Raw genomic sequence first — 24,387 nt, forward strand, 5'->3', positions numbered from 1 at the left:
TACAGTAGAGGTACAGTAGCAGCAGCTTTGTTTCCTGTAGACGCCATACCCTCCTAGCCTACCTCCTCACCAAGAAACAGCGGTTGGTTTCGTTTGGCCCTGGAAAGAGGGTTTGTCATCTGGTCACCACGGCGGCATATATCGGGACATTCATTTCGGCGATATACTGGGTTGGGTGTGGCCAACTCACCGCCTCACCTCCGGGGCGCCGAAAACGGGTGGTGCATTGCATGCCCAGGTTGTGTGCGCAAAGTTCCATCGTGCCCTGACTAAGTAGGTAGGCAAGTAATAAGTCCAGTTGATTAGTCGTAGTTCTGAGGTCGTCTACGAATGGAGACAGATAGAATTCATCTCATTTTGTGAACGCCGTAAAACCCGAAGGCTAAATGATGAAACTAGCAGTGGCTATGCTTTCTTGACTACTCACTTACACTCGTAGACTGGCACAGCGAAAGAAATACCGGCTCAGACTACCGGCAGTCGAAGAGCTACCTAGTAAAGGCACATCGTACGGCGTCTAAGTCCTATACAAGGATGACGGGCAGACCTTGAGTGGTCGCTCCCTGTTATACTTTTCCATCTTTCCCATCTTTCCCATCTTCGTTGCTGCGGAGATTGGGAACGATCCGAGGCAGATTCGAGCACGTATGCCGCCGCACATATCGTACTTTGGCAGTTCAATGGCCTGTTGCCTCGGGACAAACGTGAATATCTTGACTTTTTCTGGGTCATATTACAGAATGCGAACGAAGCGAGTGACGTCTAGCCCTCGTACAGGTGGCAGGTTCGCCATTGGGTCACGAGCCCGAAGTGCCGAAATGATCGGCCTTCTCGTCTTTCGTTGGACGGAGAGTGATTAGTAGCACAAGGAGAGATATGGTAACTTTCAACTCGCAAGGCCCATACGTTGCGCGCGCTCACCAAGCTCCACGATGAATGGCCGGTTGGCCCTTGCTGTACATAAATGAACAATCGGGCCACTTGTACCGCTTGCACCGTGGGCCCATGACGAGAAGAGGATACCGGACATTGTACACGAGCACGGTTCGACATGTCCCCGATCTCCATTGATGTCGGATGTACCGCATGCAGACTTGCTTGTACGTACCGTAGGTACATCGGCAGACTCGAGGAACACGCAAATGAGCTCTCATTTTGCTCGATACCGCGACGCACAGATGTACCGTATGCCGCCCAAAGTAGCACGGCGGCCAGCCTCGGCGCATATGGGCATCTCGCCCGCTTTGCTTGGCGAGCAACCAAGGAAAAAAAACCGACACTCTGGACCAACGCTCTGGACCAACATACCACAAGACACATTGCTCATCCCCCCTCCCCCTCCTCACTGGACTGGATTGATGCTTTTTCGACTGGCAGCCCATCTTCTGACGTCTTCGCTGCCAGGGTCCCTTCGATATGAGTGGTGGAGCAGTGGTGGATGACAAGGGTCTAATGTACCGTAATGGGGGGTTCAAGCATGCAGAGTACTACTAGTATTGGCGGGCAGCATCCAGCAGCAGCAGCAGCAGGGAAAAAATGTCAAAATGGCAAATGGGCGGCTTTGTTCTTGTTGGGTGGGCCGTGGGCGGGCGACGCGACATGAACTCAGTAGGGCGACTGGCTCGAGTACATTCTCCTGTGACCCTTTTGTAATTGGGGGCCCTGTCACTGCTAGACTGCGGCCATTTCTCCTTTGCGACGGCTTGTATTGGAGGGACAGAGGGACAGGCAGAACAGGGGTCCCTCAATTGATCGAAATGCTCGAGCTAGGCCCGCCTTTTCGCCCCCTCCAGTGCAGTCAGCGTGCAGTGTGCAGTGTGCAGCAGCAAGCGCAGAAAGTGTAGCGGCCAGCAGCGTCCCGCCCAGTGCCCAGCAGGCTCTCGCATCACTCACTGATCACTCAACTCGACTTGCAGGCTCAATGCGTGACTTTATTAGACTTCGATAACTGCTTATCGCCTACGGAGTACATTCTGTACACTCCCGGAAACCATAACGTTATGACCTGCCAGGCCATCGGAGGCAACGTCTGGGCTGCCCTGAGATCCTATTTCCCAAACTTTCCCTTCTAGAATACATCCATCCCTCCATCCTCATTAGACATTCCCAAATTCTATATTGAACCGGCAATTGCGTGGTCACATCTGGTCCATTGACGCTCCCATTGCTCGTGGAGAACCATGCCCTCCAGCTAATTAATCGCTATCCTGAAAATGGCCCGCCACCGTTCCCTCTAGCATGACCTCTTAGCAGGACGGCATTTGCCCACTTGCAGCTCGGAAGACAAGACAGACAGACACTGGAATCGGACACACTCAAAACTCACATACACACTTGGAACGCAGCTACGCAACTTCGAAGACCCCGACTACCAGACCAGACCAGACACTGAGCCTGTTTCCCGTCTCCTTTGCGCTCGTTCGCCCAACTCCTCTGCCAGCACCGTGCGTGTGCGTGTGCGTGCTGCAAGGTCTATTTCCGGCCACACGCCAGAGAGGTCGTAGTGAATATAACCTTGCAACCACAATCCCCCTCCCCACAATTCAAGCTCGCTTCAATAGCTTCCTAAGCTGCAGGAAGGCCAGAAGCCAGCGCCTGCCAGCCAAGGGGACCGCCGTCATCGACGCCATAGTGCCTTTTAGCTGAGTCTAGACTCGATACCTTTTCCTCTCTCCGGCCCAAGACGACCCTTTGGGGACGACCACTCCCAAATATCTCTGCGGTCTCGCGCAACTGGCTTTTCAGCCGCAATTCATCCCTCTCCTTCGCCCCGGCATCCATTCTTATCCTCCCCCTCCTGCCGGAATCGCTCGCGAGTCAGCCGCAGCGCACTTACCCCAGCTCCACCCCGTCTCCTACCGTGATATCACCTCTCGGAAACACTGCAAGCCACGACGGAAGACGACCTTCACTCTCCCCCAATAGTCTGAGGGTTCCAAATTCGTCGCCGTTCCTGCCGCGAACAACGACGGGAACAATCACCTCACTTTAGCAGAATGGAGCAGGTTATGGATGTGAGTTGGATGACACATGGCAAAGGTAAGAAAGACTTATGCGCCCGCTTCTCACCCCGCCGCCGACCTACCTTTCGCAATACCTTGAGGATTTCCGAACATACTTCAGGCTGTCGCGAACTCTTGTGCACCTTTGGCGCCCATAGACAAGTACCAGCATCTAACATAGGTCTGCAGACAAACTGACCAGGCACAACTCGGCGAAATGGAATGCCTCGTCGTCACCTCCGGCCAGTCCGCAACCCCCCAACCAGAACCCGCCGAGTCAACCCCTAGAGACCTCAACACCTAGTAAGCTCAATGGCAAAACGCCAGCAGCTGGGGAATCACCTGCGCAACCCTCTCCAACCCCGACAACGGCTCCTGCGGCGAAACCGGTTCCCCCACGTCCTAGTATTGGCCGTGCCGGCCAGAATGACGAGAAAAAGCCCCCAGGCGCCAACGGCACGCCGCCTCAAAGGAGAGGCTCGTGGTTTGCCAAAATATCGTCATCCTTTTCATCCTCTCCAAGCCCGGCGCAAACAGCATCGCCGAACTCCCAAGAACAGGCAGAGAACGACGACTTGACGCCATTGCCAAAGATAACACCCAGCAAAAATGCAGTGCTCCCTCACGGCTCTAAACCGTCAGGGGAAGGGCCTTATGTACCGGCGCCGCCCAGATCTGGTCAGGGTAGTTTCCTCCATGTGTTCCGGCGGTTATCAACAGGAGGCGCCGCTCCGCCGCCGGGGAAGAACAACCACGGACTAGTTGAGCGAAGGGTGCTAAATGTAGACAAGAACCGAGAGCGGCCCCGCCTGAACGAACTCAACCAGGCCAAATTGCGACGGGTGGCGTTCTGTGTCGACGTTGAGATAGCGCCCATGCCGAAATATGCCGACTCGGACCCTTCTGGGAACAAAGCCGCCGAAAAGGCACAGAAGAAAAAGGTCGGCGAGAAGGGGGAAGGCGAAGCTTTGAAGACCCCGAAGCTCGCCGAGGCGCAGAAAGAAGCAAATGGTGTCGCGAAGGCGCCCGGCGAGCAAATTTCCAAAGAGCCGCCCACAAAGGAGAAAATCGAGGCACCAAACGGACAACCTCCGGCACCCATACCAATTGACGATATAAAACCAGCAGAGAAGGAAACGACAAGGAAAAAAGAGAAGAAGAAAAAAAGCGAAGCGGAAAGGAAGGCCAAGAAAGAGCAGAAGAGGAAAGAGGCACTCGAAAAGGGATGCATTCCCATGGAGTTGCACTACGACAGCGATTCATCCAGCGAGGAAGTGGCGATACCCAAGGGCCCGCAGAAGCCGCAGTCCACGCCTACCACGAACCCTGGCCGCATATACCGCAGATGCTGCCAGCTTCGAGAAACGGATATCCTGACCAAAATCACTACGCAGCTGCCCAAATCTACGGACAACGGAGTGGTCGAGAAGCTTGATCTAACCGGCTACTTCATGTCGCGCGAAGACCTTGTCACTCTAGGCGACTTCCTTGCTGTTGTGCCGGTCAAGGAGGTCATTCTGGAAAACTGCGGGCTGACAGACGATGGCGTTCGCGGTGTATTATCAGGCCTTCTATCCGCTAGGAAACCAGCCGCCAGACAACACAGGCGGTCATTGTCCAAGCCTGTCGATCTTACTCGGCAAGGCGGCGTGGTGGAGAGACTGGTCTTGCGGAATAACAAACTCGGAGTTGACGGCTGGAAGCATATCTGCCTTTTTATCCACATGTGCCACTCTATCAAGTATCTGGATCTCTCGAGTATACCTTTTCCAGCTCTATCGCAAGAGCCTACGAAAAGTCCGTTGTCGCACCATTTCCATCTGCACAATGGAGCCAACTCCGCTGGATCCCACGATATATCAGCACTATTGTCGAAAGCGCTTGCGGAACGATTGGCTGGCCCCGAGCTGGAACTACTGAATTTGGGCGAAACGGGCATCGCGACAACCCAGCTGGCGGCTCTAGTAGACGGAATTCTCAAATCGGGGGTGACACGGCTTGGGCTCGCTCACAACGAGCTCGACGGCCCAGGGCTACAACAAGTTGCGAGATATTTGCGCGACGGAAAGTGCCAAGGCCTGGACCTGGGCGGCAACAACCTGAGAGACAACCTCGAGGGCATTGCGGAAGCCATCAACGAAGACGGGACCATGTGGGCACTGAGTCTAGCAAATTGCAACTTGAAGCCTGGGTCACTCTGCAAATTGTTGCCCAAGCTGACCAAGGTCAAGAACTTCAAGTTCCTTGACCTATCTCACAATCACGATCTTTGCGATTCGGACCCGAGTGCAATCGGTTTATTGCGCAGGTATCTGCCGCAGATGGAGACGCTCAAGCGCGTGCATTTGGCGGACGTCAATATGTCATCCGAGCAAGCCATTGCACTGGCCGAGGTTCTACCGGAGGTCAAGCATCTGGCACATATCAACCTCCTCGAGAACCCGAAGCTTGTATTTCTGGCTGACGCCAGAACTGAGGATACCCAGGAGGAGGCATGCGCCCTCTATGCGTCACTACTGGCCGCCGCGAGAGTTTCAGGGACTTTGGTCAAAATCGACATTGATATCCCGAGCGTCGAATCCGGTGAGATCGTCAAAGCTTTGGCGAACCAGGCGCTCGCGCACTGCCTCCACAACGTCCATCTTGTGCCCGACATTAGCGATCACGTACCAGGAGAGCAGGTTCCGGCAGATATCAACAAGTATCCCGATGTACTTCGGCATATTGTCGGAAACCCTACCGACCCCGCAGCTATTGACGGTGCGGAAGACGACCAGAGTGAAGCAGCCGATGAAGACTATGTCATTGGAGGAACTGGTGTTGTGAAAGCACTGGCCTGCGTGCTGAAGAACGTCGGAGATGATTCTAGGCGGCAGTCAGGGGAGTTTATGAGGGAGATCGAGACAGGCCACATAGGGCCGAGGGCCAACATGCCTGCGGGCAAAGCCAAGGACATGTCCAAGCATCTTCTTGCTAGCGCAAGGAAGATACATGCCCGACTGCAGCCTGCTCTGACACGAGCAAAGGCTGCGTCGTCCAGTGACATGAACAATTATAGTAAGTCGACGAATTCGCACATGTCAAGGGTCCTCGTCACTAACCATAATGTAGACCGCCTCGTTTTCCTCAATACTACGATTGAAGGCATCATCAAGAGATTCGAGGATGAGTTCCCCGAGACCCGCGTGGACGCGGAAACAACGGCCAAGCCCGCACACACCCCTGACCATGCCCCGTCGTTCTCCTCCAACGAAATTGATACGGTGGCGGTATCCGATAATGAAGACCTGGAGACGGAACTCAAGTCGCCTGCCCGCTCGCGATCCAACTCCATTATGTCATCGACGTCTAAGGCACTGGTCGAGGAAGAGGGTCGCGCACTCCGGGTCGGTCACAAGTTCCGCCGAGGCTTCCTTCGACAAGCCAACCTCGATCTCCTTACGTGTTCGGAGGTTGCCAATGAGCCGGAGCAGAAGCGGATGATCGAAGGTCTGGTCGACGACCTCGGCCCGGATGGTGAGGATCTGAGGAAGAAGGCAGCCGAACAGGGCTTCGTTGAGATGTTCCAGCAGGAGAGGGAAGAGATCTTCCGGCGTCTGCGCGACATCGATGTGGAATACTGGGACCGCTTCATCGAGAGCCAGGAGAAGGCCCGAGCTAACGTCCAGGTCCAGGTCGGTGGCAGCGGCGGCGCTACGACCACGACCGCCCCCTCCAAAAACATCATCAAAGATATTACTACTGCCCAACACGAGCCGTCCCAATGCGACGAAAGCGCCATTGAGGATTAAAGAAGAAGCTCGGAACTTGGAAATTCCTGAATACTAAAAAAAAAACTATTACCTGTTCAAACTTCGGGCTTTTTCATTTTGCTTTGTATAATTATAGTGTATTGTGGATTAGTGAACACGGGAGGCGAGGCTGCTTCTTCGTTCTTTTGGTTTTGCCCTGGGATTGGAGAATCTCACTCCCCTACCCAATTACTGGCGTTTCAGGGACATCGGAAATATAGCCCCTTTACTTTACGCTTTTTGCATCGGAGGAGGGGAAGGACCGTACCTCACCTACATAGCCGGACCTGAGCGAGGGCCGAGGGCGTTTGGGTACGGTTTTCATATGATTAGTGGTGTGATGGAGAGAAGGAATGAAGAGTAAGAAACAAGAGAGCAAGTAAGCATACTCTGGGTGAATTGGCGTTAGGTATTACTGGGCACAGGAAACGGAGGGAGAACGTACACTCCCATCGCACAAATAGGCGTCATTGGTTTGGGGATTGCTTGATAGGAATTAGGCAACCAGAACAGGGAACTTTACACACACATACACACACACTTTTAATTTGTTAAAGTAGTAGACAACAGTATTCATTATAGGTTGGATGGGTGGGAACCTGTATTTTGCAACATCAATTCGGGAGGGGATGGACACGGTGTGGTCTGTCACTCTTCCTACTCTTAAACATTTAGCATCTAATGAATACTTTCCAAGTATTTCTGATGTCCGTTTTTCCCCAAAGCCTGCCGCCTGTCCATGCGTCTCGTTTTCCCAATGTCATACTTGCATGCATCCGCAGATCCGGATCTATGCCGAAGAGTCTCGACAAGATTTGGAAAGCGTGAAATGCCCTTTCCTCGCCAGTTTCCAGTATGTGTAGAGTGTCGGTGAGAGGAATAAAAATATAACAGATAGATGACGAATAGATGTTCATATAATGTGTGGGGTATATATTCTCTGCTCAAAATGAATCCCAGTCCCATTCAGTAAGTAGACTTTTTTTACCAGCCCCCTAAGCCAGCCAGCCAGTCCTTTGTTCTATACATCCTTCCCACCAGGGATGAGATGAAAAAAAATGAATGTATATGTCATGCACAACCAGTTGCGTCGCTGGTATAATGGGTAAAATAGTAAACCTCTCCCCGTTTCGCCTCGATAAAAAATGAAGAAACCAAAAACACCTCTAGACCAACCCTGGGTCTATATTCCCATCTAGCTTGATATAAGAGTTAAGCATAGATTTTGCCCGTGTCTATCGAGCCGACGCTAACGCCGCTAAAGGCGCAGTGCCCGACCTGCTGGGCGCCCACGGCGTCGACGACGACGCCGTACACGAGGGGGCAACGCCAGGAGCGCTCGGGCTCGCCGGGCGCCGGGTGGCACTTGGCGCTCAGCACCGCGGAGCAAGAGCCGCCGCGCAGCGCGAGCGGGTTGCCCTTCTGCTCGCCGTTGGCGTAGGTGGCGGCCGGGGCGCGGCGGAGGCCGAGGGCCAGCACGCCCAGGATCAGGACGACGAGGAGGGCCAGAAGGATCAGCAGGGCCAGGGTGGAGAAGCCGATGCCGACGATTTCCGGGCTGTTGGCGCGGGCGGTGCCGGTGCTAACAATGGCGGGGAAGACGGCCTGCGAGAGCACGAAGCTCATGGCGATGAAGAGGACGTAAAGGGCCCAGGAGATGGGCCTCGGGAGGGTGAGGTAGAGCGAGGTGGTTTGGTAGCCGACAGGGTCGGCCGAGACGCGGAGCGGCTGAGGCTCGATGGAAAAGAAGGACATCTCGTGCGAGAGCCAGAAGGTAGTCAGGAGAGAGTTGGTGGTAAGATAAAGGATAGCGATGAGCAGTTGAGGGGCCGCGGCAAGAACGGCAGCCTGCGCATGGGTGAGGAGGGGCGCGTTGGCGTCGCCGAGCAGGAAGGTCGTGTAGGGTGTCGCTGTGGCGAGGGGCGTGAGCGTGCCGGTTGGCTCGTGCTCGATGATCAGAGCGACGGCGGCGGCCATGGGTGCCGTGATCAGGATCCACGACACGATGGTCAGGACCCAACGCTTGATGGACGGGGTGAAGAACCAGAAGTGGTCGGTGGACGTCAAGTATTTGGCCTCGTTGAAGCCCCAGCGGCCCTCGTTGACATCCTGCTTGTCCAAGAAGCAGGCGCTGGTCGTCGTGGGGTCGGGATTCCGCATGAAGGACCGGATCGCATCACCGAGCGAGACCAGGGGCTCGAAATTGCGCCACGACAAGACCGCGGCCATGGTGAAGAGCGTCATGAGATGAAGAAGTCCTACTATGCCGAGCATCAGGCTGCTGACGCTGACCTTGCAAGTCCGGGGAGTCCTTGGCGCGCGAGGCAGCGATCGACCACCTTTTCGTCGACTGGTACACTAATCGCTACTGAAGACATGCTGTTAAGCTGGAACATTTCTCCCGACTTTCCGGTCTGGATCACAGAACTGCGGGCCGAGTTCAACTTGGTGACCAAGACTAGGGCATCGTAGGTGGTGTCGAATGTCCCGCCCACCTGTTGCAAGCAGGGCACAGTTGCGAGGGTCTCAAGATTTCCGGCGCTCGCAGCGTTCTGGAGAGACAAGATATCTGACTGGGACATGCCCCCCCGGTTGAAACTGGTTCCGTTCGAAAAAGGCGCACCGGTAAGAAAGTCGCTCGTGACGACAACAATATCCGACTTGAAGCCGGTAGGAGAAGTAAATATTACGGCATTATATCTGCACAATGTCAGTTTACCGTCAAATAGCAATGATGTATCAGTCACGGCGGTCGCATAAACTCACATTATTTGGGTCGACACAGCACACAACAGCGCAACGGCTATCAGTGCTGTCCGTAAACCCGAGACGTGGAACAGGTTTCGTAGTGATGGTATGCCAATATCCAACCACTGTTTTTTGTTATGTGCGCTTGCGAGCTCGAGCCGCGTCGGACTCGACAGGATCTGGAAGGCGTAGTTGCTTCCGACTAAAATGGTGACGGCGAAGACGTTGATGGCCGCGTGCAGGCCGGTGTTGATGCTCGATGCCGTGTCGCACGACCCCGAGAAAATGATAGTCTCGCCGGATACCACCTGCCTGGTGATGGCCAGGATCAGGCAGACCACAGCTATTACCAATAAGACGAATGCCAGGATTATGTTGCATGTCGCTCCTCCCTTCCATCCGGTGAAGTACCTTCCCACGCCTCTCTGCCGATCCTCGTTCGCGTAGCCGTTTCCGTCGATATTCAGTTTCGTCCGGGATGCCCATGGATCTTCGAGTTCGACTTGTTGCGACATGAACCTCTCGCGCTGCGGCGTGACTGTGGCCATCCGTTCGCCCCATCTCCTCTGCTCTCGCTTCTTCGCTAGCGTCTCGGGCGTCTCGCCTCTAATATAATGCACAACGTAATCCGGGACCAGGGGCTTGCTCGACAAGCTCACGGTGTCTTCCTCGGCTTTGAAGAAAGACTTGAGGTTGTTCCAGCCCGATGATGGCCGCCTGAAATGCGACGTCAATACGCTGGATGGTGAGTCTGAAGCCATTCGGCGATGAAAGGGCCACTGCATAGATTGTTTTGACGGCATCTTCCTTGGTTGTTTTTGAGCTCCGGGGCCAGAGGAGTCTAGCCTGACTCCCTCGGAGATGCTAGTATACTGGTTAGCATTGTGCCTTGCTTGACCAGGTGTAGGTCCAATATGTACCTCTCCAGCGTCGCTGGCTCGACGGTTTCTGTGACGCCATCTTTGTCGAATGTATTCCTGTAAGACGGATCGCCTTTACCTCGCGAACCTGGATTTACCGGCTCCATTCCGAGGTGAAGATGAGAGTTGACTCAACAACTACTAAAGACATGGAAGGGCGAATGATAAGGTGGGTGGCCGTTGGGACCGAAAGAGCGGACGAAGGTAAGGAACGAATGAATGATTGGAAGCGAGTGAATGGTCAGGTCAGACAGACCGAAACGAATGTGTAAAGAACTGGCAAATGCGGTAAACCCGCCGGATCATCCAAACCCACGTTGTAGAGCCAAAAGAAGATCAGACCGAAAAAAAAACCCAGAAACCATCCCAGGCAGCGGGTGCTGGCCCGTCTTGTATGGTCTAAGATATGCCTAACAAATGTGAGACGAAAGGGACCCCGTTTGGGACCATGCTGCACAGAAGCAGGCGGTTTGGGGCGTCGGCCAGCTAAAGTGGTTCCTGGGATGGCCCTGGCAGTGTGTCATGCTTAACCAGGACCCCCTACTGCCCCTACCAGAACCCCTACATATAAGTGCAGCTGCCCCCTAGCCACAGCCGGGGTGGTGGGCCAATGAGAGGCTAAGGTTTCAATAAGACAGAACCGTATTCTCCCACTCCGCCCTTGCGTGTTGCACCACTTCTTCTCGGAGCACCTGCACCCTTTGGATGAAGCAGCTTTCGCGCCAAGACGTTACCTTGCTCATTTCAATCTCGAGGCGGAGTGCTAAACAGGACGTTCGCAGCCTGTTATTTTGCTGCAAAAAACCTGCTGCTTTGCTTGTTTTTGTTGTTGCTTGTTTGCGCAGAAAAAGGGAGGAGCAGGTAGGCAATCAGAGACAACATGACGCCCGTAGTCGGTAGTTGCATCCACGCCACTCGCTTGGTACGGCTAGCCTAGTGATGCCAATCTGCCAGCCCGCTGATGTCTCGTCTCACTCGGCTTGTCGTACCTTAACGGTATATTTTCTCGACGACAGCATGCAAGACCATCGACGTCAACTACCTAGGTAGCTTTTTGGATCGGCGTTCATGGCTAGAAGGCGGTTCATGGACTGTCAGAAGGGCCAACCCGGACGATAAAAGTGGTGTCATGGCCGGTCTCAGCAGCGTTTGTTCATGATCGCCCGAGGGAGATCGAACAGTCGAACAGGCCTTTTTGGTGGCCATACTAAGGCATGAGAAACGAAATTTGGGTTGACGAAGGGGGTCATTCATGCGCGGACCGCCGTTGGTGGGCATTGGTCAGGAATCCTGGACAGATGAGGGGGCATGGGTCTGACCAGTGCTTAGGCCGGGTCGTGCAAGAAATTGTCCGATGAGCCTTTCTAGGCTAGCTAGACTCCTCTTGCTGATGGAATTGGCAGATGGGCAGATTGGCTTCATGTCCCACGGGCCCAGCAAATCAGAGGTCTGGCCAAATTCCCACTCGGGCAATTCTTCGAATGGCAGCGATCGTAGACTGGACAGGACACCGGTCCCAGTGCGGCTTTCGGGCTAGGCATAGGGGATAACGAGCCAGGCTAGCCGGGCCTTCGCCAGGCCTTCCCAGATTTGGCTGATGGGGGTGGGGGACGGCCGTTTCATTCGGAAAGAGGATCCGTTTTACTAATCGGAAGCGGGAGTCTGCAAGGGTCGTATTCGGTTTTGTGTCTGTCTGTGTTCAGACGGGATGATTTGATGGAAGGGATGGACTGTCTGCCAGTTTGACGTCCACTGTTTGTCGGCAGCAGTGCAGCATTCCAGAACAGGCAGGCCTCCATCATTAGTGCTTTCAGCTCCAACCAACTTGCAGCGCCCACCACATGAAGTTGCTTTCTGGCGTGATGCATCGCATTGACTGTAATGCGCGCGCAAATTGAACGCAAAAATGAAAAACCGAATTATGGGCACATGTCTCTCTATTATTAGCTTCCATAATTCGAAGAGAAGGGCAGTTTGTTCTATCATGCTTAAGATTCTGCGTCGGTGCTGCCCGAGAAAGAAGAAAAGAACAGCCAGTCGTTTGGTTTCATGCGTGGCTTCCTCCAATCTACCCCAGCAACCCGGGAAAGTGCAAGCAGTCGAGGACCAATCCAGAATTGCCAGCGATAGGGATCAATTGTTGATCTGTCGGGCGGCTCTCAGCCAGCTCTCCCACCCCAGCTCTCGTTCTGGGTTCTGGGGGATGCCCTCCTTGCCTCCTCTTATCAGACCCGACGGTGCCGAGAATGGGGGCTTTACCAGCAATGTTCCTTTTGGTCGAACATCATCTTGGCATGTTTCAGACAGATTCCCAGCACCCCACGCTTGCTGTTTGGGGTTGCAGTTGGTTCCTCACGAACATCAGCTTGTGCCTTTTCGTCAATATGTACGCATAAACGTCACCATTTATCGACAGAGCTGCGCTGCTGCGCCTTCTTTCGTGTGGAATCCCACCAGAGCTCTCGCAGCGGTGATTGGCGCGATCCAATGTGTCAGGGTATAAGCCACTGTGGCCCCCGGAGAGGTCGCTTCATCTTTCCCTGCGGATGTATATCCTGCTTATACTAGTATACACGATATCCGTCGTTAGCAAAGGTCGATTATACCCATGAACAGACGAACACGTTGTTGATCATCTGAGGTCATGATGTCGTGTAGGCACGCAGTTGCGGATAAAATCTGCTCTACTGGGGCCACATGCATCGGAGGACGATCTTGCACTGACCGTGCAGAACACAACCCACCAGCCCCCAGATTCGAGAGCCTCGACGATCGGTACGCCAATGGGAACCGGTGGGAGTCATCACCTGGCTAGAAAGCAAGTCTGGCTACATATGCTCGATGGTGCTACGTTTCTTTGCATTGCCGTTGCGGGTCAGTCACCTCAACAGTGATGCTCTTGCAGACGAGAGATACTGCAGCTACCAACCGGTCTCATGCAGGGTGAGCACGAGGGTAGGAACAGCGACTCGTTTCCGACACTCGGCTTGGGTCAAAGGATTCGAGTAGACGATGCTGTCGCTGGAGGGATTGGAAGGCAAAGCGCAACAACCTTCTGGTCAATTGGCGAAACACGTCGTTATACATATCCCCGATGTCGCTGTCTGCGAAGGTGCCAGCCACTCCATGAGGGATCTATGAGACCTGCATGGCCGATACGGGAAGTGAGCGCCGGGAAGAGCGAATAATCGCAACCCCTTGCCGTCGACGCGGGTGGTTGAGAAACGTTGCAAGAAATGAGGCTGTGACAATTACTCTCCAATCACCAGTGGCATCTAGGCATCTCGCTCAAAGACTAATGCAGCACTCTGCACACACACATGCCCTGGTAATGGTTTTGTTGTGTGCTGATTGGCCCATGCCATGGAGTTGCGCTACTGCAACTCCTATTCGGCCGCCCCTCTCCCACGCTTTTACGCTCCCACGCAGATGGGATGGGTGGATGGCACACAAAAAAAACTCTGGACGAAGATTGGATTGATATTGAGCCGGTCGTTGAACTCGGTTTTTCCCGGACGTTTCGAGTTGCAGCCTCAACGATGCAATGGTATGTGCGTGACGCTCGCGCGCCGCACCGCCCGCCGCTTCAAGTTCGCCGTGGCGGTCTTATTTTGAACGAGTCTTCTCGCGCCACGCACAACGCGGAATATTCGCGATTCGACGTCGAAATTCCTAGCCCGCGCGCATGCCAACACAGCTAGCCACCCGTTGACCCCTTGCGCAATTGACTTGACCGCCATACGTTTTTGCAAAAATTTTCATTATTTTGACCAGGTCCGGCTGTTGCCAACACGTTGGGAGTCAACGGAAGTGGATAGGATACCCATGACGTCGCTCCTCTTTTTCCCGTTGATGCTGGTCTTCGGGACCTTCCCAGCTTCCCCTAACCCCTAGATAGAGGGCCCAAAGGCCCAGAGATGTCGTTCGCGGGTGCGCTTAAGAACTTTATATGCTATCCGAAGCCTGGTGAGTCACAGCACACGAGCCGGGCACGAAACAAACGCGACAGTTGCGCCGCGCATGGACACGTTCAGCCTCGCGACTTACTCTGATTGGTCGGCCGGTCCCAGGGTTTTGGCTATGCAGAAGCCCGTCCCCGCATTTCGGGGTCCTTGGCTCGCTCGGGTGAGTGCAGACAGCGCTTGTCCGTCCGTCTGTCAGCTGCTGCTCTTGTTTCGTTTCATTCTACTGGCTCAGAGGTTAGCAGCCATGAGACCACTCCGCTGCTGGGCTTGCATAAGGGCCATGCAGGCGGTCGCGGGAGTGGCCAGTCATCGCGCCCATCGCGCTCCATAGGAGCTATCGCGCTCGTGGTTTGCTGTCTTTTTTTGGCGAATTTCTCAATCGAGCCCACCCTAAGCATGGCAGGGTGCAGTAGCTCCAAAAAATACAGTAGGACTATAGCGCTCTAGCGAGGGCTCCAATATGGAAGAGGTGACTCATTCACCAACCAAACCTAACCCACCGCGCATTTCTGATGTTGAGCGATGATCCACGGTAAACCAGACCATGGGCGCGGAAGACGGGAGGCAGAGCCACTGGCAGGCCTGGATGGAGACGTGGATGTCTATAACAGGCTCGAGAAGGCCTCCTTCGGGGGCCGTTACTGATTCCTTTCTTTGGCATCACCCTTATAATCGAGTTCCGACTCAATCCCATTGTCTTCTGTTAGAGCTTGTACTGCAGGTCCTACGCATTGCGCATGAACTGCGGATAACCTCACATAAGCTCCCGCCGAATACGTTGAGGCTCTTGGGGTATTGGAATAATCTTGTCTGTCGGAAACAGAGTCGTGTATTATCTTTACTTATCGAGACTCGTTAGGTCTCACGTCGGCACTTGTGTCTTCTTATCTTACTTATCCATCGAGCCTGTACTCGATACGATATCTCTCCCAGCCCAGTATTAGTGTGTGCGTGTTAGTCAAGGTGGCTCTCACGTCAGATATAGTACCCGCCAACATCAGCCACTACGACATGCGATTGTTATGGCGACCACTCCACAAGCATTCTACTGCCTGTGGCAACAGGACAGGATCCGCGAGAAGCTCTTCGAAGTTCTATCCAAGGAGGACATCTGCAATGTCCGGCTGGCATCTTCAGCATGCTGCAACCTCGTTACCAAACGGCTATTCCTACGAACCAACCTGACCTTCACGGCCAGCACCTTTACGCGACAGTCCCGAGTCCAGGCCTTGTCCCGTATCGGCCACCATATTGAACATCTGACCTTCTACTTCCCTCACTCCGATGCCACCTTCCTCCCTCCTCTCATCCACCCGGAAAGCGGGCAGGAGATCAACTTCTTATACACCCCTCACACCTCCATGGCGTCGGTCTTCTCCCGGCCCAAGTTCGCCAACACAGGACTAGGCGAGATCCTCACGCAGCAGTATCCGCCCCTGTTCCACGCGGCATCGAACGTTCCCTCGTTCATCAATGCCATGAAACACGTGCCCAACATGAGACACCTGACCATCAAGACGCCAGGCCAGAACGCCAAGGAGCGGTATCGACGGGACATTGTCGACTACGCCCTCATCAGCCTGCGCATCTCGCTCGAGCGGGCGCCCCTCCTGAAGCTCGTCAAGCTGTCTCTGTCGGCGGTGCACCCGTCCGCCTTCAACTACCTGCGCCACGTCCCCGGCTTCGGCTGCACGCCGTCCGCGAGCCGCCGGTGGCAGCAGATCCGCAAGCTGCAGATCTCGGTGGAGGCCTGGGACTTCTACGGACCCTCGCCCGGGCTGGACCACCTCAAGATGATCGACGACTACATCCGTAACTTTGCCGACAGCGTCGAGAAGTTCAGCTTCACCTGGCTCGGGCGCAAGGGCCCCTGCCCCGTATCTTTGGCCACCGACCCGCTCTTCGCCCCGCCGCGCAGCTCCCAGAAGCTCTTCAACGAGGTCACATCGCCCATGAGCCCCCTGCCCCCGCCCCCGTCGCGTCGGCCCATCCGCTTCCGCCGCCTGCGCTACCTCTCGGTCCGCAACGCCACCATGAACGCGCCCCAGGTCGCCGAGCTCGTCGACAACCACCAGCGCTGCGTCCGCGAGTTCGACTTCGACAACGTCGTCCTCATCAACGGCGGCAGCTGGGACGACGCCCTTGCGCCCCTCATGGACCACTCCACCCGCAGCGACCACTGGGTCCGCCAATCCACCGGATCCATCACTGATGTCGTTGGCGCTAGCGGTATCCCCCCTCCCATTATGATGCCGGGCAATTCCCCCGAGGCCGCCGCGACTCCTGGTCTTCAGGAAGAATTCAGCGCGCAGTCGGCCGCCGTGGCCGCCGTGTCCGAGGAGCTGTTCAATGTCGACCTCCACGGCGGCGTGGACGAAGACGAGGATCTTGGCGCCGAGTACGCGCAACGGTGGGTCAACGGCGAGTTCGACGACAACGAATCAGGAGGCGCACCCCTCGTTGAGCTCGACTCGGACCTCGAGGCTGCCAGACAGGCCAGCTTGCTGCCCGCGACCAAGCTTAAGAAGCGTCGCGTCACCAAGCGCCGCAAGAGAAGAAAGCAGCACAACCACGACGGCGGTAACACCACCACCACCGAGCAAGAGGAGTGCTACCAGGCCCAGCCCCCGCCCCAGCCACAGCCCAGCATGTTTTCTCCTCTTCGCTCTCACCGTCGACAACAGAAGTCGGAGGACAGAATCCGCGAGGAACAGCCGCAGCAACAACAAACACCACGACAATCATCGCCGCCCATGCCGGAGCCTGTTGGTCTCCGCTCGCCCATGACGCCGCCGCCCAAGCTGGCGCAGTACCAATTGCGCTCGCCCCTGTTCGGGGAACTTAACCCGGACCGCACCCCGTCCCGAGCTAGCAACAGGAGCGGTGGCACCCCTCGGCGCCTCTTTGGCGAGCTCGACCGCAGCCCCAGCACACCGCCCTCCATGGGATCCACCTCCCGCCCACCCATGTCCCACCGCGGCCTGAGCAGCCGCGCTGGTAGCGTGACCTCGCCTTCTGCCTCCCTCCTCTTCGGCGAGATCACCCCAGTGCCCGAGCTGAGCCGGTCGCCCATTGACGACTCCGCCTCCGCCACGTCGGACGACTACTTCCGCCCCATCACCCCCGTGACCTACTACGGCGGCAACAACAGCAACAACGGCGGCAGTGGCTACTACGGCTACGACCCCAACGAGCGCGGCAGCAGTAACGGCAGCGGCACCGGTAGCTTCGTCCGAACGCGGGAGCTGTCGTCGCTGCTCAACAGCTGCCACCACCACTACGAGCACCTCCAAGAAGAACTGGCCGCCGCCGAGGAGTCCGACAACAACAGCGCCGACAAGATCACCATCTCGGCCCCCATCCTCGACACCAAGCCCTCGATGCCCGCCCTGCTGCTGCAGCCGACCGTATACGACCCCATGGCGGGAGGCGGCGCCGCGGTCACCTACGTGCCCTGCTCCGACATCACCGCGGTGCAGCGCGACATCGAGGCCGAGGAGGCGCAGCGCCGCCTCGCCGAGGACCCGGCGCTGCGGTCGTCGATGCTGCGCAAGGCCAAGGCGACGGTGCTGAGCAAGCTGTCGGAGCATTTCCCCTCCAGCGGCGCCCACACCAGCAACACCACCAACTATATGAACAACAACAATGGCGGCAGTAGTAGCAATCCTCTTGGAAGGAAGCTGTCGCGCAAGGATAGCATGGCGGGCGCTGCGGCGGCCATGCGGTTCCGATTCGGCGGCGGCGCGAGGTTCAACAACATGAACAACAACAACAACGCGTCGACTGTCAGTACGTTAACGAGCATGGATGTACCAATCTTGTTCAGCCGGGGCTGATTTTGATCTTTGATTTTTTTTGGATGAATTCGGATTGAAATTTTCTTATACCCTGGATAACCAACTCCGTGTACACAAAACTCACGGGATATAAGCGAGGCGATTATGACGGACGGGACGGATGGTTACGGAACGGAATAACGGACTATGCTTTTATCTCACGATCTGGATGCTCTTTTTTTTATTTTTATTTTTCTTGTCTTTTCTTCTCTTCTTCTACTCTACCTTTTTTTACTCTTTACTTTTTATGATACCATGAACGAACACACGACTACTACCACCACTACATACCACCACTACATATCACCACCACCACCACCAAACGACAGGATTTCTCTTTAGCGACGGAAAACGGAATAACGGAAAAGGCACGGAACGGGACATGAATGATTGATACGCACACATATGATACGATACACACACGCATGGCTTGGGACGAAGAAGAACGGTTACGTCGCTTACGAATTTTTGTATAAATGATTGATTACATGAATGGACTTCACTCTCTTTTGTCTGCAATACATATTACATATTCTCTTATACAGAAATTACTTACATTCGTTTTACGAAACTTGATGCCTTTATTGAAATCATCTGTGCTGAAAAGGTTATCTGATTCTGCTACTCCAATGAATGGAGTTTATACCATGCTTGGACCGTCTTCCTTTCGTTCTCACGAAACAGTCATGATGTCCCTAGCCCCCTCCACAATCTCCTCTATCAACCCCTCAACCGGCCCCTCGACATTAACCCTAAGCACAATCTCCTCGTCCAAGCTCGGCCCGGCCTGCTTCGACGACGTGCCTGCTGCAATTTGATCAAAGGACCCGAAACTCGTCATGGTTCTCGGGTCTAGCGGCTTCAGCACCGGCAAATCCTCCTCTTCCTCTTCTTCTTCTTCGTCATCGCGATATAACGGCACAAACACCACCCCGATCCCGTACTCCCCAACGGACTCCCGGATAGCAGTCTTATGCCACCCCTCCAGCCGCGGGTGCGTCAGGACCAGCAGCGCCGGATTGGCCCGCCGCTCGCGCGCCGCGGCGTCGGGCTCGGCTTCGATGGCGGGGGTTTGTTGGTATACTGCGTCGCCGCGGTCGTCGAGCTCCATGCAGAAATGCTGCTCGATGCCTCCGAGGCATCTGAGCCGCGACGACTACTGCTTCTACTGCTGCTGCCGCCGAACCCCGAGAACCCTTCGTTCGCGGGCCGCGACTCTTCGGGGAACAAGCGGCCCGTCCGGGTCATCTTGGAGAGCCACATGCGCTTGTAGCGCTGCTCGTTCGGACCATTGCTAGAACCAGTGCCGGCACCGAGACTGGCGGCCTTGGCTGACGACTCGTGCAGGCTGTCGCCTTGGTACAGGGGGCACGCGAGGGCCTTGGCGGCGGTGGTGGCGATCTGGACTTTGCCGGCGACGGCAGTGGGGGCCATGAGGAGGAGAATGTACTTGGAGGGGGTCCGCCGGCTGCTGGGGAGTCAAGGTCCGGGTCCGGCTTGTCGGGGAGGCGGTGTACTAGGGTTTGGGGGGGACTGGGGGGATTGGCGGTCGGGCATGTTTCTTCTTCTTGGTGTGATATGATTGTGCTTGGAGATTCTGGTATGGTATTCTGGTCTGACTTGGGTGCTTGGCAGTAGACACTGGATGGTTTTCTAAGCTTCAAAAGGGGGACGGTCGATATTATCTGTGAGGTGGGCGTTTTAGGGGAAGTATTAACCTAGTTGCATGTAGCGGATAATCTTGATCAGCCTTCCCAAGATGCGTTAGTCTACAACCGGACCGGCCTTTAAATATGTCTCCGGGATGCCGGTTGCTCAGTTGTGGCAGCAACAAACGTCCTCCGTGTCTTGGTTGAGTCTGAAGACACGCTAGCACAATCGACCAGAAAATGGGTTAAGTGATGTTATTGTCTTCAGAGCTTATCTCAGTATGTAGACCTGGCCACCAAGTCCATTGGTCCCCTCGCTTGGTCCAGTTTCAGCATCTCACTGAATCAGACGGGATGCCCCTTGATGCAGCTATCGCTGCTTTGCATTCCAGGTCTATCAGGAGCCGTTGCAAATTCCGTCCGTGGTAGCGCTTTGCTAGTGGCCGTAACTGGAGGCTCAGTCAGCAGCGGTACTCGCTTTCATTGATATCAGCGTCTTTTCATCGGAGAAGCTCAGTGACGACTTTTAGGGTCATAGGATTACCCCCTTTTATTTGACCAGCTCTCTCGAGACGCGTCAGTCCGGGAGATGCCAACCCTGCTTGCACAGGGCAGGGACTTTCCGCCACTAAAATCTCACCAACGTTGCGGTAGAGCGGCAACTCAATTCGACAACCTACCCTGCCTTTCCCCTGTTGACAATCGCTTGACATGCCTCTGGGGGGCCGTTCTTGGCGGGAAGAGCAATTGTCCAATCAGATCCTCCCGCGGATCCAGTTGCATTGCCCCTGCAGAACATCTTCTTTGTGGGCTTCCAGCAGATACGCCGCGGCCGAGTTTTCCGGTAAGACAAGCTGGCCGACGAGGACCCCAGTGGCCAATGCTACTCCATCTCAAGATCTTCGGGGTCATGATGATTGGCACGACTTGCACGACTTACACTAGCCCAGTGAGCGACCACGTGGCCATGAAGAAAGAGTAAAGAGAGGAAAGGAAGCTCCAGTGTAAAGGCATCGTTGGAAGGCCATGACGACTTAGTGAATATGGGGCGTGACCTGGACCTTGGGGTAAAGTTTCTGGGATAAAGCTCTTTCCAAGTTCCAGCTGTTAGTCTAGCGCATCGCTGAGCTTCTAAGCCCACTAATGAACATTACAAAATGCATGTACAACACAACGTGTCGTTGCTTTTGTTCGAAAAGTCGAGCCCACCAACCGCCCCGGTTCGCAAAATAAATATGAAAAAATCCCAATGTATTCAAATTTGTCTCGGCTGCCGAGTCTACTGACTGCAGGCCCTCGACCGGGTTATACCAGACTCATTTCTCGGCAACATTCAACGTGTCTTCAGCGGAATACGAATACGACCCGTGGTTTTTGGCCGTGAGCTGATCCGGAAACCAAGTACCCGCACCCACTTGGCAAATCTCTAGGCCGCTCTTGGGTGCATAGTGCTTGGCAAGGACTCACTAACAACGAACTATATCTACGACTTCGACACCACCCCTTGTGTCGTCATTCGTTGGTATTTCACCCTTTTTATTGGCAGCTCGACACCGGGTCCGAACTTCTTCGTTTTCCAATTCTTCATCTTGATCCCTTCCTTTTGAAGTTTTCCCGACTCGTTCGCCAACATGAATGCCAATATCGTGCACCCGGGCGCCGATGCCCTGCCGGACCACCCGTTTTACCCTCTCGGCGTTGCGCTCCCCGGCTACATTGCCAATGAGTTGACAACGATACAAATCCTCGCCATCTTCTCGGGCACCTGTGCTGCGGTTATGCTGCCAACTTTGGTGGCCATCCATCGCACCCGGCCGGACCTACCCAAGCGCGAGCTGTCGACGGCCCTGTGGTTTGTGCTCTGCGGCTGCATCCATCTGATCCTCGAAGGTTCGTTTTCTTCCCCTTCCCCCTTTTCCCTCTTCCTCTCCTCTTGGTCAATACCTAAACCCGCAAAAACACACTGTCTCTCCCTACCTGATGCTACCATGACTAACCCGTGACACGAAAAACCAACAGGCTACTTCGCCTTCAACGCCGTGGCGACCAGCCGCCACGTCCTGGCGCAGCTGTGGAAGGAGTACTCCCTCTCGGACTCGCGGTACCTCACGCGCGACGCCTTCGTCGTGAGCATGGAGACGGTGACGGCCGTATGCTGGGGCCCGCTCTCGTTCTTCTGCGCCTGGTCCATCGTCGCCGACCACCCGGCCCGCCACGTGCTGCAGGCCGTCATCAGCCTCGGCCAGATCTACGGCGACGTGCTCTACTACGGCACCTGCACGCTCGAGTACGTCGTGCGCGCGCTCGAGTTCTCCCGGCCCGAGCCGTACTATTTCTATGGGTACTACGTCTTCCTCAACGCGATCTGGATCGTGATCCCGTCGATGCTGCTTTGGTCGAGCTGCAAGAAGATTACGCGGGCGTTTGCGCGGGTGCAGCAGCTCGAGGCTACGAGGAACGGGAAGACTCACTAAACGGCTCGCTGTTCGTGGAGTCCGAAGTTGTCTTTTGGAGGCAGAGCAATGCCTGCTCGCGCCAGCGCGTCTGGAGTGGTGATACCCCCGGAATAGGGAAGGAACATAATACAGTAGTATATGCGCCAAAAGCAGTAGTGCAACTATGGGTAGGGACTTATAATCAATAATGAATCGGAACGTCTCATATAGATCTGTAAATTTTCCATTCTTGTAGGGTATGGCCCAATGCCATGATACAGATAAGTAACAAGTTCACCATTTATTTGGCGTAGAGCGCAAAGCCAGAGCTGGGGTAGATGACAGTAACCCATTTCGGAAAGCACACCGAAACCTGCAGTCAAATCACGGTCTGCTTCCATCGTGAGCGTTTTCATTGGAAGGTATCATAAGAGTGACTAGGGTACGTAAGAGGCTATGTTCTACTCAGCCCCGGCCGGCTGCGCGCCACATACTTCGGCTGCATCTTTTACCTTAGGTACATACTGGCAACTGGTTCTTTCAGCCATCTCATTGAGGGGTTACATGGGAGGTATGCATGGCCGTACCTCCTGGTTTTGAGGCGCAAGGCAGACAAGAGGGCTCTTTCCTGTGTTACAAAAGGAACGGAGAAGGAACTGCCATATGCAGTAGTTGCCTGATCCAATGGTTTTAATCAGCATCTTCCCGCTCTGTTCTATGGCAAGAGCTTTGTGCCATCATTTCCCACTTGGCCTACACTAACAGCCATGGAAGCCCTCGGGGCTGCAGGCTCCATCGTCGGCATCCTTGGCTTCATTGGCCAGTCTGTGGCTGGTATCGCCAAGCTTCAACAGTTTTTCGGTGATTATAAGAAAGCGCCTCACCTTGCCAAGAAGCTACGAGGCGACCTGGCCAGCCTCCAGGCCAGTCTGCTGGATGTTAAAGCAGTTGTCCAGCATCTTGAAAACCAACCATGGGGCAACATAGCCGAAACCGTCCGAGTCAACATTGCAAATCTGAAGGATTTCGCAGAGCAGTGCAGCAATGATGTCGCCGACTGGGTCCAGACCACCGCTGGACTCGATCCCAAGCGCAAGAAAGGATTCAAGGCATTCTTTCGGCAGATCAAATTAGCTCTGTCAGGGCCCGCCACGCTCCGGAGCTTCGAGGCTGATGTCTCAAAGCACCGCCAGAATATCAGCAATGCTCTTGCTACATTGACCGTGTGAGTACATGCATTCAACCAATCCAATACTGACAGAGTGTGCTGCCTGGGTCGGTATATTAACTTGAGCACATAGAAACCTAGTGCTTAAGGGGCACATGAGTCTAGAAGAATTTAGCTTGAAGCTGGACCAGTTAAGCGACACGCAGCTTAAGGCTAGCGGGGCCATATTCCATCAACTAGGACATAACACTGTGGAACAGTCTACAGAAACACCGGGTGACTCTGCAGAAGGGCCGATAGTCCAGCTTCTCCAAGATGTTCAAGCCAGTCTCGAGAACCGGTTCGACGCTCTATCGGAGGTTATGAGCATAGATCGAGGGCAACGAGACCAGGAGATAAGAAGTCTATATGCAAGCAGCCAGGCTTCTGCCCCGTATATCACCCCCATACCTGGGAGCCCTATGCATGGGAGCCCGCCCTCCACGCAGACCGACGTGGTCTCCAGCGCATCGCGGGCCACCAAACAACGCCGGCTCCTTTGATATGGCCAGTATATGCAGTAGTCTTTCTAGCATAGCCGCATCACTATCAGCACTGCCCCGTCATTACGGTCCTGTATATTCTAGGATGCAACCGACATATGGTAGCGCCGACCCAGCGGAAAGGAGACATTCAGGTGATGATGCCACGCCATTAACGGAGTGGACATGTGATACAATTTCAGGCATTGACGACGCTTGCTATCCGTCAGCGGAGGATCCTCAACTGGAGCTTTGTTTGTTCTGCGGAAAGGGGTTCATGATGAAAACACTCGACGACCCATACCTCTTCGGCAAGCATATTGTATATGAGCACTCGTTCGGCAAATGCGAT

The 24,387-nt window shown here is 54.9% G+C and overlaps 6 protein-coding genes across 6 annotated transcripts; 4 read left to right on the forward strand and 2 right to left on the reverse strand.

The window, feature by feature from the left end:
• Positions 1-2,996: 2,996 nt before the first annotated feature.
• PG986_008399 (cell wall biogenesis protein Mhp1) lies at positions 2,997-6,793 on the forward strand (the record flags this gene model as incomplete). Its single annotated transcript, XM_066844621.1, has 3 exons — positions 2,997-3,039; positions 3,192-6,059; positions 6,114-6,793. 3 exons carry the CDS (start codon positions 2,997-2,999, stop codon positions 6,791-6,793), a joined length of 3,591 nt encoding a protein of 1,196 aa, XP_066700733.1.
• A 1,212-nt stretch (positions 6,794-8,005) lies between these two features.
• On the reverse strand, positions 8,006-10,302 carry PG986_008400 (uncharacterized protein; the record flags this gene model as incomplete). Its single annotated transcript, XM_066844622.1, has 3 exons — positions 8,006-9,085; positions 9,145-9,493; positions 9,560-10,302. The coding sequence occupies 3 exons, from the start codon at positions 10,300-10,302 to the stop codon at positions 8,006-8,008; spliced, it is 2,172 nt and encodes a 723-aa protein (XP_066700734.1).
• Positions 10,303-15,448: 5,146 nt separating this feature from the next.
• On the forward strand, positions 15,449-18,262 carry PG986_008401 (uncharacterized protein; the record flags this gene model as incomplete). The annotated part of the gene is made up of 1 exon (XM_066844623.1): positions 15,449-18,262. One exon carries the CDS (start codon positions 15,449-15,451, stop codon positions 18,260-18,262), a length of 2,814 nt encoding a protein of 937 aa, XP_066700735.1.
• Positions 18,263-18,935: 673 nt separating this feature from the next.
• Positions 18,936-19,696, reverse strand: PG986_008402 (uncharacterized protein; the record flags this gene model as incomplete). The annotated part of the gene is made up of 2 exons (XM_066844624.1): positions 18,936-19,345; positions 19,423-19,696. 2 exons carry the CDS (start codon positions 19,694-19,696, stop codon positions 18,936-18,938), a joined length of 684 nt encoding a protein of 227 aa, XP_066700736.1.
• Positions 19,697-21,542: 1,846 nt separating this feature from the next.
• PG986_008403 (Emopamil-binding protein) lies at positions 21,543-22,385 on the forward strand (the record flags this gene model as incomplete). Its single annotated transcript, XM_066844625.1, has 2 exons — positions 21,543-21,801; positions 21,931-22,385. 2 exons carry the CDS (start codon positions 21,543-21,545, stop codon positions 22,383-22,385), a joined length of 714 nt encoding a protein of 237 aa, XP_066700737.1.
• A 728-nt stretch (positions 22,386-23,113) lies between these two features.
• Positions 23,114-23,575, forward strand: PG986_008404 (uncharacterized protein; the record flags this gene model as incomplete). Its single annotated transcript, XM_066844626.1, has 1 exon — positions 23,114-23,575. The coding sequence occupies one exon, from the start codon at positions 23,114-23,116 to the stop codon at positions 23,573-23,575; it is 462 nt and encodes a 153-aa protein (XP_066700738.1).
• Between the last annotated feature and the right edge of the window lie 812 nt (positions 23,576-24,387).

Source organism: Apiospora aurea (genome assembly GCF_038362705.1).
Source record: "Apiospora aurea strain CBS 24483 chromosome Unknown utg000005l_segment0_segment0, whole genome shotgun sequence".
NCBI classification, from domain to species: Eukaryota; Fungi; Ascomycota; class Sordariomycetes; order Amphisphaeriales; family Apiosporaceae; genus Apiospora; species Apiospora aurea.